Source organism: Callorhinus ursinus, unplaced genomic scaffold, assembly GCF_003265705.2.
Source record: "Callorhinus ursinus isolate GAN/ISIS: 27379988/994484 unplaced genomic scaffold, GSC_fseal_2.0 scaffold8, whole genome shotgun sequence".
Taxonomy (NCBI): Eukaryota; Metazoa; Chordata; class Mammalia; order Carnivora; family Otariidae; genus Callorhinus; species Callorhinus ursinus.
Window position 1 is genome coordinate 60,619,645 of NW_027397070.1, and position 14,078 is coordinate 60,633,722.

At 54.1% G+C, this 14,078-nt stretch overlaps 1 protein-coding gene across 8 annotated transcripts in view; it reads right to left on the reverse strand.

Moving 5' to 3' along the window:
* Positions 1–14,068, reverse strand: part of TTC7B (tetratricopeptide repeat domain 7B) — a 248,922-nt gene extending 234,854 nt beyond the window's left edge. For all 8 annotated transcript variants that reach the window (XM_073895744.1, XM_073895745.1, XM_025869471.2 and 5 more), the window contains exon 1: positions 13,917–14,068. In XM_073895744.1, the coding sequence (XP_073751845.1) occupies positions 13,917–14,037 (121 nt within the window). In that variant the 5' untranslated portion in view covers positions 14,038–14,068. The remainder of the gene's footprint in view (positions 1–13,916) is intronic.
* Between the last annotated feature and the right edge of the window lie 10 nt (positions 14,069–14,078).

Below are 14,078 nucleotides of genomic sequence, written 5' to 3' on the forward strand. Positions count from 1 at the left end.
AGCCTTCCTGCTCCCTCGGCCTGAGCTCCCAGGCTCCTCACATTCACACACCAGCCAACATTTACTTAGCACCTGCCAGCATCTGGCACGGACAGCAGTGAAGGAGACAGAGGGGTCTCTGCCCTTGTGCTGCTTACATTCCAGGAGGGGAGACAAACCAGAAAAAGGCCAGCTAGTGGTAAGAGATCAGCGGAGAGTTAAAACGGGGACGTGACAGGGAGTGACCGGGTGGCTACCTGAGACTGGGCGGTCAGATCAGACGAGACAGAGTCTGCCATGCAAAGATCTGCGGGAAGAGAACCCTGCAGCCCGTGGAAGGTCCCTGAGGTGGGAACATGGCTGGCACGTTCGAGAAACAGCAAGAGGGCCGTGTGGCTGGAACGGTGGGGACGGATCTGGGTAGTCAGGGAGGGGGGCAAGGGCAGCCATGAACACGCTCGTAGACTGTGGTCAGCAGTGTGGCTTTCCTCTGAAGCGCACCTGGACCCCTTGGAGGGAGCGGAGAGTGTGCAAGCAGGGGTGAAGGGATCTGGTTTAGGTCTGCAAAGACCCCTCCGTCCACTGTGTGGAGAACGAACTTGGGGCTGGAGCAGACGAGGTGACGGCAGGGACAGTCAGAAGGTCACTGCGGGAGTCTGGCGGGGGGTGACAGATGCTGGGACAAGGCAGCAGAGGTGAGAAAGAGTGCAGAAAGGGAGAGACAGGCGGAGGGAGGGCATAATTTGGAGGTAAGGTAAACAAGACTTACTAATGGGTTGGACTGGAGGTGTGGCAGACCGAATAATATCCCCCACACCCCAGAGATGACTGTGTCCTGGTTGCTGGAACCTGTGAATATGTCACCTTACATGGCAAAAGGAACTTTGGGGGTGTGATTAAGTTTCGGACCTTGAGACGGGATTATCCTAGATTATGTGGGTGGGCACTCCTGGCTCCTTGGAAGAGGGAAGTAGGCGGGTCAGAGTCAGAGGAGACGTGGTGGCAGAAGCAGGTATAGTCACAGAGGAAACTAAACTGCGGGCTCTAGAGATGCAGGAGGGGCCGAGAGCCAAGGAACGTGGGCAGCCGTGGAGACCGGGAAAGACAAGGGCACGGATTCTTCCCCAGAGCCTGCAGAAGGAAGACAGCCCTGCGGACACCTGAGTTTAGCCAAATGAGACCCACGTCCAACTTCTGACCTCCAGAACTGCCAGAGAACACATCTGCATTATTTTAAGCCAGTAGATGTGTGATCATTAGTTACAGCAGTGATGGTAATGGAGAGGGATTAAAATAAATTCTTTACTTTTAGCTTTGAGACTGCACACTGGATTAGAAAATGGTACCATCTTGCCATTTACTGAGGTGAGCAGAAATAAAACCAAGAGTCCTGTTCTAACTTAAATAATATTTGATACCCAAGTAGAGAAATCAAGTCAATGGATGGAGGTTGGAGTCAAAGCTAAAGGAGAGTGAATGGAAGGACCCAGTTAAAGAAACCAGGGCTGGGGCACCTGGGTGGCTCAGTCGTTAAGCGTCTGCCTTCGGCTCAGGTCATGGTCCCGGGGTCCTGGGATCCAGCCCCGCATCGGGCTCCCTGCTCCGCGGGAAGCCTGCTTCTCCCTCTCCCTCTCCCCCTGCTTGTATTCCCTCTCTTGCTGTCTCTCTCTGTCAAATAAATAAAAATTTAAAAAAAAGAAACCAGGACCGTGTTTGTTACAGAAACAGATTAGAAGCTTCCAGAAAGAAGGAGTGGCCAAGTGGGTTAAAGGCAGCTGGACTATGGAGGAAGATAAGAACACAAACAACCGTTGGATTTGGTAACAGGGAGGCCACATCAAGGGTGACCTTGACATGGGAGGTCTCGGGGTGTGCAGGGTGGGGGGTACAAGCTCAAAGGAGCAGGCTGAGGAGACAACAGTTCTTTGAAGAGGCTTTGCTGAGACGGAGCAGAGAGGCATGCAGAAAGTCACAGAGATGGGGGCTTAGGGAAGGTTTTTACAGGAGAGTCTAGGGTGTCTGTGAATCCTTGAGGGAATGACCTGGGAAAGAAGACAGAGAGAATTGATCCAGAAGAGAGGAGAAATGTCAGCAGCTGTGAAGTCCGAGGAGGCGCAAACAGAGGGATTCTGAGCAAAGGTGCAGGGGCTGCAGGCCTTGAAAGGAGCTGGAGCCTCCGCACAGTGACAGGAGGGGGAGCAGGCTGACTCTGTGGTGGGAAACGAGGGGCTTTCCTAACTGCTCCTATGTCCTCAGTAAAGTTCATATCAGGTCATGAGCTAGGAGTGATAGGATGGCATTCTGATAAAAGGCCTGAAAAGGGGAAAGAGTGCGTGAAAGCAGGGCTGCGAACGTGCGGGAAGCGTGGCAGTGCCTCTGAGGTCACTGGTCATCAAGTGCAGATGACCAGTGAGGCTGAGGGCTTCCTCCCACGACGTGTAGCTGTTCAGCGGCACGTACGAGCCGGCAGAGAGCTGGGCTTCACTTGGGTAGGGCCACTGTCAAGTAGCTGGCTGGAGAAGGCAAGGTCATGCCACCCCACTTCTCAAAGCCCTCCCGTGGCTCCCCTCTCACCCAAAGGGAGAGCCAAAATCCTTGTACCTTACTCCCTGGGCTCTGACCTCCACCCTGTCCCTCTCACATTCATGCCCCATCTCCAGGACTCCGCACATAGTGGGTGTTCTCTAACTATTTCTGAAACGAGTGGATCAATCCATGGGTCTCCCTTTCCTGCACAGGACCTACTCAAGTACCTTAGTGTCTGGCGACTCAGCTACCCGCCCCCCTGAGGCGCGTGGTACGTAGTGGGGTGTGACTGTTGACCAAGACCCAGGCCTTCGCGTGTCTACCTCTGGGCCCCGTTGTCCCCCTCCACTATCTTTGCTCAAATTATGACCCAGTTCCGAGGACCTGCTATTTGGATCTTGACTGAAAGGCAAAGATGCCAAAAGTCAAAGATTAAGGAGCTCAAAGAAATTGGCAGAAAGGATATTCTGGGAAAATCTTGGTAGTTGGGCGTCCAGGCTTCATGCCAAAGCCTCCTCCCCGTGTTCACACACAATGCAGAGGCTGGAAGGACAGGGCAAGAGAGTAAAACTTGGGAACAGAAGACACTACTTGCACTGCGCTGGGAGAACAGACAGGGTGTGTACTCGTTTAACACACACACACACACACACACACACACACACACTTCCCCTCGAAAAATCTTGTTTAATAAGAAAGAAGGTAACTCGAAAGTCATCTTGGAGTTGGTCTGGCCTGTCCCCAGGGCTCAGCAGGGCAGGAAATGACTCTAGCAGGGCAGGGGGATGTTATCAGGCCAGCCCAGAAGGCTTAGAAATGGCTCTCTCAGGAAGCCAGCTCCACACAGAGAAGTTAAATGCACACACGCACAGAATCAGCAAGCATCTCTTGAAGATTGAAAGCCCTAATCCACGCCCTGCCCTCAAAGACTATGGTCCAGAGGGAGCCAGGGGCCATGGAGTCCTGGCATGGTGGGGTGGAAAGACCATGAGGCACGCTCAGAAGACTGTCAGAAGTAAGTAAGTGAGGTCTGAGTTGGCCGGGCCTCAGGAATTTCTCCAAGTGAGGTAGGATTTCTCCAAGTGAGAGTCTAGGCAGAAGGGAAACGGCACAACTGGTGTGTGGGGTCGGGCAGAGGCAGGAGGGAGGCTACCACAGGTCTTGGGGCAGCTGCAGAGGGCCTGACGGACCCTCGTTCCCAGGCCACTAGCCCAAGACTCAGTGGAGAACTGATTCCCTTGGCCTGGTGGGCCAGAGAAAGGAAAAACATTTACTGCAGGTCCCTGCGCTTGGCATGCCCAGCAATAGCACCTCATCAACTCAACACTTCTTACTTGAGAATAAAAAGCTGCTTCTCATTAGACTTCGAAGCTGCAAGGGCCAGAGAAAGCAGTTAGTCAAGGGAGGCAGGCCTCACAGCCAAGGGGCTGAGCCAGCCCAAACTGAGGAGATTGGAGGGAGAGGGAGAGGCAGCAGAGAGACCCAGAACCCCTCCCTGGGAAGGGCCACTCGGCAAGCATCGACCCTTCAGTTGCACAAGAGACACAGGAAGAGAAGGTCGTGCACATCCTGTCAGCCGGAACAGCAATCCAGCAGCCAGAACTCACCCAGAGCCCCAGGCGGGCAGGGCCATCCAGTCACCGGAGAGACAGCACCAGGAGTCTCAGTGTCTCAGGCGGACATTCCCTCCCCTGGACCTCCACCGCCCTCGTCCCCTACCATTCCCAGCCCCAAGCACATACATGCCGGGCCTCCACGTACTAGACTTGAGCATAAGCACGGTCTCAGTGGGTCACCGTACTCCAGGTCGTCAGGCAGGGCTGGCGCCCAGTACGTGCTCAGTAGGTGTTTGATGAGCAAACGAATCCAAGTTAACTCCTCAAGGGCAACAGCCAAGCTGTTCTTTGAACAGTTAACTGAGTACCTGCTGTATGTCAGACAGGCTACTGGTGCTAGAGACACAGCTTGGACAAAAGAGCAAAAAAGCCCTGCCCTCGTGGGGCCGACAGCCCAGCAGTCACTTTCATGGGTGTGTCCCCAGTACACCTCACAGCACCCCCACACTGAAGTGCAGACTGAACGGCTGCAGGCAGAGGACTGAGCTGAGGCCCTAGGTCTGCACGGACTAGTTCTGGGACCCGGCTAACGGCGACTGCCATCGGCTTTGGGCCTCGGTCACAATTCAGGACCACGGGAGCCCACCTCAACCCCCACTGCACGGCTGCTATCATTGCTGTTACTGTTACCCCTGCCTGCTTCCTCCTCCCTGTCAAGGGCTGAGCATCTGGACCATCCTCCCCTCCTTCCACACACAGTACTCCTGACCTGGGCAGGCTGCCTGAGATGACCGCTCGTGCCTCAGACCAACAGCATTACCCCTTGGATTCCTCAGAACAACCTTGGAGCTAAAGATGGAAGCTCGGGGAAGCTGAGTAACGCACCTACGGCCAGACAAGCAGTAAGTGTCAGACCCGGGATCTAATCCCACGACTCACAGGACAGAGCCCACTGCTTTCTCTTGCACCAGGTTCCTTTCCTCGTTGCGAAAATACTTCCATCTGCCCAACAGGGTAAACGACCGTCCCGCTTGCCCAGGGCTGAGGGGGTTCCTGGGACACGGGATTTTCAGTGCTTCAAACCAAGAAAGTCTCAGGCCAACCGGGACAAAGCCACAGCTCTGCCCAAGAGCCTCCTCCTGGCGCTCTGCCAGGCCTTACCCACTGCCACCTAAGCACACCCTGCCCTCAGGCCCCAGTAACCCAGCAGCACCCTGGAGCCTTGTAAGTAATGCTGTCATTGTTCTGCTCAAGCTACGGGGTGACACTCTGTCCCACCACCTGGACAATCGTGCCTAAAATCTGGTCCTGGAATTTCCTGTGCTACAAACCACCTATGCTAGTTAACAACCCTGCTTCCTGAACCCCAACCCCACTAAGACCTCCTAAAGCAGGACTCGGGCCCAGCCTGGGAATCTGAGCTGCTAACCAGCCCCCAGGTGACTCAGCGGCCCAGAGACTGTGTGACTGCTCTGAGCTGTAAGCTTCTTGTGGCTGGTGACCCACTCAGTGTTTTTCTTCTGGTACAGGCCCCATACATAGGAGGTACACATTAAATGCTAAAGATTATGGTTGAAGGCAACAGCTTCAGACCTGCCTGACCACAAAACTCACCTAAGGCTCTATTTTAAAATGCAGATTTCCAGCCCCCATCTTGGACCAGGGAAATCACTACTCCACAGGAGTGGTCTGGGAATCCATAATGTCCAAGCTCCCTTAGTTCAGTGCTACTCAGAGCGGGTCCACAGACAAGCAGAATTGGCATCACATGGGAGCTCTGTTAAGCCTGTAGGAGCTCAGGCCCTGCCCCAGACCGAGTGCATCAGAATCCCTAGGAATGGGGCCCCACAAGTCAACTTGGTGATTCCTTGATCCGACGAGCTTGGAAAACCATTTGTTGGTGTAAAGAATAATGGAACTGGAGTTACAAGTGGGTTAGAATCCAGCTCAATGAACATCTCCCAAACTCAGTCTACCTACTCCTGAATAAGAATTATGACCCTCGACCCCACTCCTCATGCGGTTGTTGTGATGATTACCAGGGATCTGTGTAAAAGTTCAGGCCCAGAACATGGCACACAGCAAAAGTTCAAGCAAGCCTTGTTCATTCCCTACTGGCATTGTTTCAACACCCGTGAAGTCCAGAAAACTAAGGTTTCAGAGAATCAAGTGAGGTGCCCAAGGTCACTCGGAGGGCAAATGCATGGAGATTCTGACTCCAGGTCTGGCAGGCTTCTGAAAGGACCAAAAAACATCTGTTCTGCCTCGCTCTGGCACTTCCATCCCTCCACCACCCCTGACGGACATGGGCAGACAAACAGGGGCTGCAGCCACACTGTTAGGTTTCCTGTGGCTTGCGGCTGCCCTTTATATGGTATGTGGCACTCCTCCCACCCATCTGCCAAACTCTGCTCCTTCTTGTCTTGGTAGCTGATGGGGATGCTTTTGAGAGATCTCAGAAAACCTCTTCCCTTTCCTTGGCTGCTCAGATGGGAAATACTGGCTTTCACAGAAAGGCCCGCAACGCTCCGCCACCTGCCAAGCATGAGGTCACCCAGAGGGGCAGGAAACTACCCAAGTGAGGTCGGTGTGAACCAGGGGCGAAGGCCATTCCTGATGGTGCACCCGGTGCAAAGCTGGCGGGGCAGCGGCGGGTGCTCCGAGTAAGCGAGGAGGTGCACCAGAAGGGAATGCCTGCAGCAGGAAGTAACCACCGCACACCCAATTCAGTGCGGCTTCAACAAGAAGGCATTTACTACTCCACATAAATGACAAGGGCCGCCGCAGGCGTGGAGCCATATCCTTCTTGTGTCTCTGCGCGGCCGCCCTCTGAGGCTCAGCCTCACGGCCACGAGATGGCTGCAGCTCGGAGCCTCGGAAGCGCGAGTGACGATTTCCAAGGGGAGACGACCACTCCCGTCACCTCGAAAGCATCTACGTCACTTCTGAGCCAGAGGAAATCTTTTCCAGAAGCCCCGTCCCACAGCTAATGCCCCTGATGTCTCATTGGCCAGAACTAAGTCACATGCTCATGCCTCAACCAATCACAGGCAGGGAGTGGACCCATCAGGGCCCGCCCCCCCCCCCCCCCCCCCCCCCGCCAGTGAAGCACATGGCACACGGAGGGCCTGACAGTTGGGACAAAATTGGGGCCCAGTCAGGAAGGAGGAAAAGGAGCTCGGGTGGAGCATGCTGGATTGACAACCGGGGAGCCTCTGGCCGGCCCCCAAGTCACGTGACACCGCCAGCCCCGCAGGTGAACAGCCCTGGTCCGGGCCAGAGTCATTGCTTGCCCTGCGGCCTTCGCTTCCACTTCCGAAGGCGCCGGCCCCTACTTCCTTAGGCCGCTTCCAGTTGCTCAGAGGCCTCCCCTCGTGAAAGTCTGGGGCCGGTTGAACACAGCACAGCACGTGCACACTAGGAGCCTAACGTTCCTCTGAGCAGAGCCTCTAGAAGCTGGCCCCCTGGGGGAGGAGACAAGGCACGAGCCACGACAGACCACGTGGGGGAGGAGAAACGGCCCTGACCTGGGAGATGATAAACCCACCGCCAGGGCCCAGCAGCAGGTATCTCCTGAGGCCTTACTCTGTGCAGGCACCAAGCTGAGGGCTGTTAGGTGCGGTTTTTTGTTTCTCGTGTTCACCTTCGGTCCTTACAACTGCCCTACAAGTTTGGCACTGTTACTACACGTTCATAATCCCTTATCTGTAATTTTCCAAATCTAGAACTCCCTAAAAACCAAAAGCTGGTTTTGTTTTTGTTAACTTATTGGGCAACAAAACCTCAACCGAACCAACACGAGGCTATTTTTTAATCTACCCAGCCCTGCGCAAGGACTGTTTGCATGTTTTGGTGCAGAAATAGTGACGTGTTTCATTCTGAAGTGCTGCTCCTGGAGCCACTGAGAGTGTCACATACTGGCCAGGATACGTACCATATTCTGGAAAATTCTGCACTCTGAAACACAGCTGGCACCAAGAGTTTCAGAAGAGGGATTCTGGATGCATATCACCACTTTACACACGGGGCTTCACCAGGTGAAGAAACTGTCTTAGTTAGGAAGCCGCAGAAGCTCACTTGGAACTAAGCGACTGCTCTCACAGGCCAGAGCTCGGACCCACCCTGCCTACTTCTGCCACTCGCCAGCTGGTGGCTTTAAGGAAGACACTTCCGTGAGCCTCTTTTTTTCATCTGTAAAATGGGGAGCTTACGACCGGATCAGTGGCTTTCAAATGTGTTTTTAAAAGCATACTAGGCCTTCCTTCAAGAGAAACCTTAGGAAAAAGTATCACTGCTCCAGGGAGTGAGGCCTGCCCACCCAGCCACCAGGCCCCTAAAGCGTGTTCCCAGAGGGATTCCTCAACAACACAGTTTGAAAACTGCTATACAGTGTGATCTCTCAGGACCCATCTGGTTCTCACACTGTATGGTGGTTTTGTCTGAGGCAAACAACCTTTTTTTGTGAAGGAAGGACAGCTGGGAGGAACTTGAACCAGACCTTGACAGATGGGTAGGCTTCTGGCCTGCAGAGAGGACTTGAGAGCAAATGGCATGAGCACAGGTGGAAAGACAATGAGCAAGGTGAGTGAGAGGGTCCGAGAGGCCAAACCAGCCAGTGGGGGCACGGTGGGGGCAGGGATGGGGAAGCCCAGGTAATGGGAGGCCACCCTGGACAGGCTGGCTTACCAAGCAGATCAATGTCAGGAATCCTCAGAACCTGAGATCCCTCCAGGCAGGCGGCCAGAGAAAAGCTGGGCAGTCCTGGCCCCACTGTATGCAGCCACAAGGTCGTGGTCCTTCCGTCCTGACTACAGTGACCATGAGCCCCAGTACTTAGGTCAAGAGCTATCAATATGTTATTGTCAAATAAGTGACTCTTTTGAATCCAAAAATCAGGACATATGGTCTGCCACAAAGGTGTGTCCTTCAGAGGACAACAAGACTGAGTATTTGAAAAGAGGATGGATGCCCCGGGAAGGCTAGGGTGGAGTGTCATCAAGGTCTCACTGTCCTTCCCCACTGTCTGGGGAGAGTCTGACTCCCAGGAGTCTGCAGCACCCTGGGAACGTCCAAAGAAGCCATTCTAAACAACAGTGCCACTTTCCTACCCCACAGCAGGCTCTCCGTTAAACATCAGCCTTGTTTCCAAAGAAGCCCCTAGATGGGCAGGAAAGGCTCCAGAGGCCTGAGACTCAGGGAACTGTCCAGGAACTCAGCCCACTTCCAGAGGGGGATGCCACCAGGCTGGAGGCACCAAGGCCATTGGGAATATCAGCTAGTGGCAAATGCAAGAACTTCACTCCCACTCAAAGGTCTGCATACATTTTGTAACCAAACTCTGCCCCAGAAATATTCTTTGTTTCAGGCACCATTTCCCTACCTGCCCATCACCAAGAGGTAATTAGCATGTCTCAAAATCATACCCAATCAGAACGGTGATGATCCCTTAAAGGAGAAACCACCATTTGGGGCCTAATTGTTCTAAGTAAGCTCAGTAACTGAGCTTACCTAACATTAACAGACAGGGAAAGGAAGGAGAAGCAGACACGGCCTCAGAAAGGGAGTGGCTGTCTGTTGGGAATGGTACAGGCTCCTGTTTCTGCTATTGAAAAATGTGGGAGTCTTGACCAGGCACAAACTCAGGTGTGTCATTTCTAGGGCTCCCACTCTTCGTCCCAGCCAGGTGTTATCCAGGACGTGGCCTGCCTTGTCCAGGGTTACACTGAGTCAGCTGGAGGGAGTCAATACCAGCATTTTGCATGTAGCAAGGTTTGCATATATCAACCCATTTCTTCCTCACAGCCACCTTAATGGAGGACGATTATTAACCCTATCACGGCAATGAAGAACACAGGCTCTGAGAGGTTAACTGACTGGCTCAGGGTCACCCAGCTACAGGTAGATTGTGGATCGAAGCCCAGGTGCCAGGCCATGCACTTTGTCACACAGCAGTGAACCTCACCATTGGGAGGCTAATGGGTGACACTCTGGGGAGAGAGGGCAGCTGGGACTGCCCTCCTAGGGCCAAAACTGACTTGTGAGCCAACAGGGAGCTGATGTGCTGTTGTTTTCCATCTCTATCCCCAACCCCCTCAGGGTGCCACCTCAGTTCCAGGCCAGGGCACCTCAGAATTCCCTGTGCCCACAAATATGCTGGATGCCTGGTTAAGATGCAGGTGCTGACCCTGGGGTGGGGCCCGAGAGTCTGCATTCCTCACACGCTCCCATGTGATGCCCAAGCTGCTGCTTCGCTGACCACACTTCAGGCAGCGAGAATCTAGACTTGAGTCGAATTTTCTCCCACATCACCCCTCCCTTTTTAACTTGTGTGATCACTGTCTTGCTGGAACTCACAGGGGCCTGACATGTAGCTGTCACACATTTTGGGGGGGGTGCGGGGGCTGTGTTTGTTTGTTTGGTTGGTTGTTTTTTTTTGAGATGGGAGTGATTAAAATGGTACTCACAGTGGAGTATGAGGCAGAAAATGGATTTCCGAGGTCTGTGTTCAGCTTGGCATTTGCCCTTTTCTTCCTTATTCACCTCTTGGCCAAACTGTTTAATTTATCTCGAAGGAGTCAGGCTGGAGCAGCATGCTCCAAAAGTGTCCACTGTTTCAAGCCCTTACTGGGAGGGGTTGTCATGCTCCAGTCCCAGGAGAAGCAAATGCTGCTGAGCAGGGAGGTCTCTGCCAGCAGGAGCTCTGGGAACGCACGACTCCTCCGCTCAGACCCCTCCCTGGGCTCCCACCTCATTCAGAGAAAAGCCAAAGCCTTAACCATGACCTCCAAGGCCCCAAGTGATCTGGCCCTGCCACCCCTCTGCCCTCATCAGGCCTCTGCCCTTGACGTCCCCTCCACGGCCTCGGGGCCTATCTTAAATGTTGCCTTCCCGGTGAGGCCCTCCCTGGCCACATATTAAACTAGTGACTTTTGTGCCCCCCACCCCCGCCCACTCCCAAAGCACTGCTGCCTCTTCCCTCTTGATTCCCCTCTGATACCACTTACCACCATCTGGCATCCTATAAATTTTACTTAGTGATTTTTATTTATGTCTCCCTGCCCCTTCCCCGCTAGAATGTGGACTTCATAAAGGCAGGGACATTTGTCATTTTTGTCTGTTTTGTTCAGTGGTATATCCCCAGTGCCTACAACAGTGCCTAGCCTGTAGCAAGTACTCGCTGTCTGTGGAATGAATGAATGAAGGGGCTGCATACTAACGGCTCAGACTGATGAGCCCTGGGAGTCATTAGTGATCCTCGTAACCACCCCTGCAAACTCAGTCCTTTCCCCCCCTTCTAAGATGAGGAGACTGAAGCTCTGAGTGGTTAGTTAAGGGATTTGGCCAAGGACATAGAGTTAGGCTCAGGCACTGGTCTGCCCGGTTCCAAAGACGACTGTGTTCTTTTCGGCCTGTGGCTGCCTTCAAACTGTCTTACAATGACAAACGTGACATTAACCCGCTTTCCTGATTGTAAGCAGCAAATGCTTTTGCTTAAGGATTCTGCCAAATCTGCCCAGAATTCGAGGTCCAGTTCACCCAAAAGGGTCTAGGGGGAGCTGGTGCCCTCAAGGCCAGGAGGAAATCCTACCGCCAGCACAAGGAAGCCCCCATCAGCCAAAGGAAGCGAAGGACCCTCCTTCAAACATTTCCCTGAACCCCAAAGAAGAGCCACAATAATTCTGGTTTTGTTTCATCTTTTTCTTTGCTTTATCTTGTTATGTTCCTGAGCAATCTCTTTGACCTTTTCAAGTCCGGGTGACCTTTTGCCATCAATGACTGCTACAAACCATGTGGGTTCTAGGGCAGAATCTCTCTCTCATGATTTTCCCAAAACCAAACCTGCACCCGGACCCGTGGACCACTGGGGCCCACATAACCCACTCTCCCAAAAGCTCCATGATGACTGAGGCTCAGGCTCTGGGAAGGGAGCCGAGTCTTGTGGGGCTGGGAAGGTAGGATGGGCCTATGCCACCAAAAGCCCATCTACCCTCTTATTCCAGAGACCACCCCAGTGTGAGGCGACCCTCCTCCCCTACTCATCACTCTCAATCCCATTACCTCGTCTGTTTTCTTCAAATCACTTCTCACTATGAAGCTATCCCATTTATTTTGATTTCTGTATTTGCCATTGCCTGTCTCCTCAGAAGAGGTTCAGTCTGTGAGGGTTGGAGCTTGGTCAGTGCTGCTCACCTCTGTTCTATTCCTGGCACAGGTGGGCACGCAAATATTGGTTGAATGAATGAGTAAAGAAAGCAGAAAACAAGTGGGTTCTGAAGGAAAGAACCAGGAGGCTCACAAATGAACGCATTTAACTCTAACATCAACCTGCGCTAAAGGTATTTTATGCCTACACAGCCGGGAAGTGACAAAGTAGACCCAGGACTGTCCAATTCTAAGAAGAAATGAGAAAATGCTGCAGGTAACGAGAGAAGGAGCAAGAGGAGAAGCTGGTGAGCCTTCCGGGAAGGGCAAGGTCAAGCTGCCGTCGGGGCCCAGGAGACTGAACACCATTTTCCTCGAATGCTTACTAGGAGAAGAGGCAACATTTTCCACTGAGTTGAGCCCAGGTAGGTCTATGCTTCCCTCCATGCCCCTAGGACAGTCATGGCACCTGCATCCCCTGGGGAAACTTCTGCCCAAAGCAAGGTACCACAGTTGAGTGTGTGCAAAACCAAGTTCTTATTTCAAGGCACTAATACCATAAAAGACACAATCATAAACCACTCTTGAACAAGACACTTGACATCCCTCTCCATTTCTGAGTGGCTTGAGGTTAAAAGGTTGAAAACAGCCCGATGTCCTTTCTTAGAGCAGTGTCTTTCATTCATTCATTCTTTCATTCATTTGTTCAGCCAACATTTGCTCACCCAGCCTCAAGCTGCCAGGGATGAAATAACACAAAACCTCTGCCCTCTCACCAGTCCATTGGTGCCCGCAGTTTTGGCGGGTACTAAAAGACCAGGAAATATTAAGGATACTTGCTTCCAAAACAAATAAGGCCACGTGGAGCTGCGCTCTGAAATGGGATTTCGGATGCAATTTTGATTTGATTGGGTACAAGAACCAATTCAGTCAACGGGGCCATAGATTAACTCCAAGCACCAGACTCCTACGCAGACCCCTTCCTCCTCTGGGCACCAAGCCCCTAGGCCCCCCAACCCCACTCCTCAACTACATTCCCACCTCTCTCTACCATATGCTCTCTCTGACTCGCCTCACTGTTTCCCCTATATTCCCAAACCCGACCTCCCTAGGTCCACAGCTTTGACACCCTACTCTCTGAACCCCAGGACACACATTCACCTACCTTCCACCACCACCCCCTACACCTACCCCAAGTCTGAGCTTCCCCCTGGAGCCCCTTGAACGTCACGTGTTTACAAACCATATTTCCCAGGGGTCTCTGTTCGACACCCCCCCCCCCCCCCCCCGGAACAGCATACGCACACCCTGTAATCCCCTGCACACTTCACGGCCGTGCCCGGGGGAGCGCCCTCCCCCATCGCCTCCAACTTCTTAGGACCCGAAGGCCGCCCGGGCCCCTGGGACCCCGCTCCGGCAGCGGGCTCCTTGAGCCCCCGGACGCGCTGACCCCACAGGAGCCCGCCCGCACGCCGGAACTCTGGGACGCAGGGCACGGCCCTGGCCCGCTGGATGCCCCGACCGCGTGACGTCCGGGAACCCGGGGCTCCCAGGCCCCGGCCCCATGCACCTCCCCGGCGCGGACCACGCGAATCCCGGCCGCGCCCCTGCCCGCGCCCCGCCGCGCCTCCGGGGCCCGGCCTGGCCCGCAGGAGAGCGCGGCGCCCCCCCCCTCCCCGCCCCGCAGCCCAGGCCGGCGCGCCCGGCGCCTACCGTTGGCGATGAGCTTGGCCGACAGCTGCTTGACGAGCTCGGGGATCCGCTCCCACTGGCACTCGGAGCGGCACCGCTCGATCTCCGTCTCGAGGCGCGAGCCCGCCTTCCTGGTCGCCATCGCGGCCTGGCCGGGCCCACCCCGCCCGCCCGCCCGCCCGC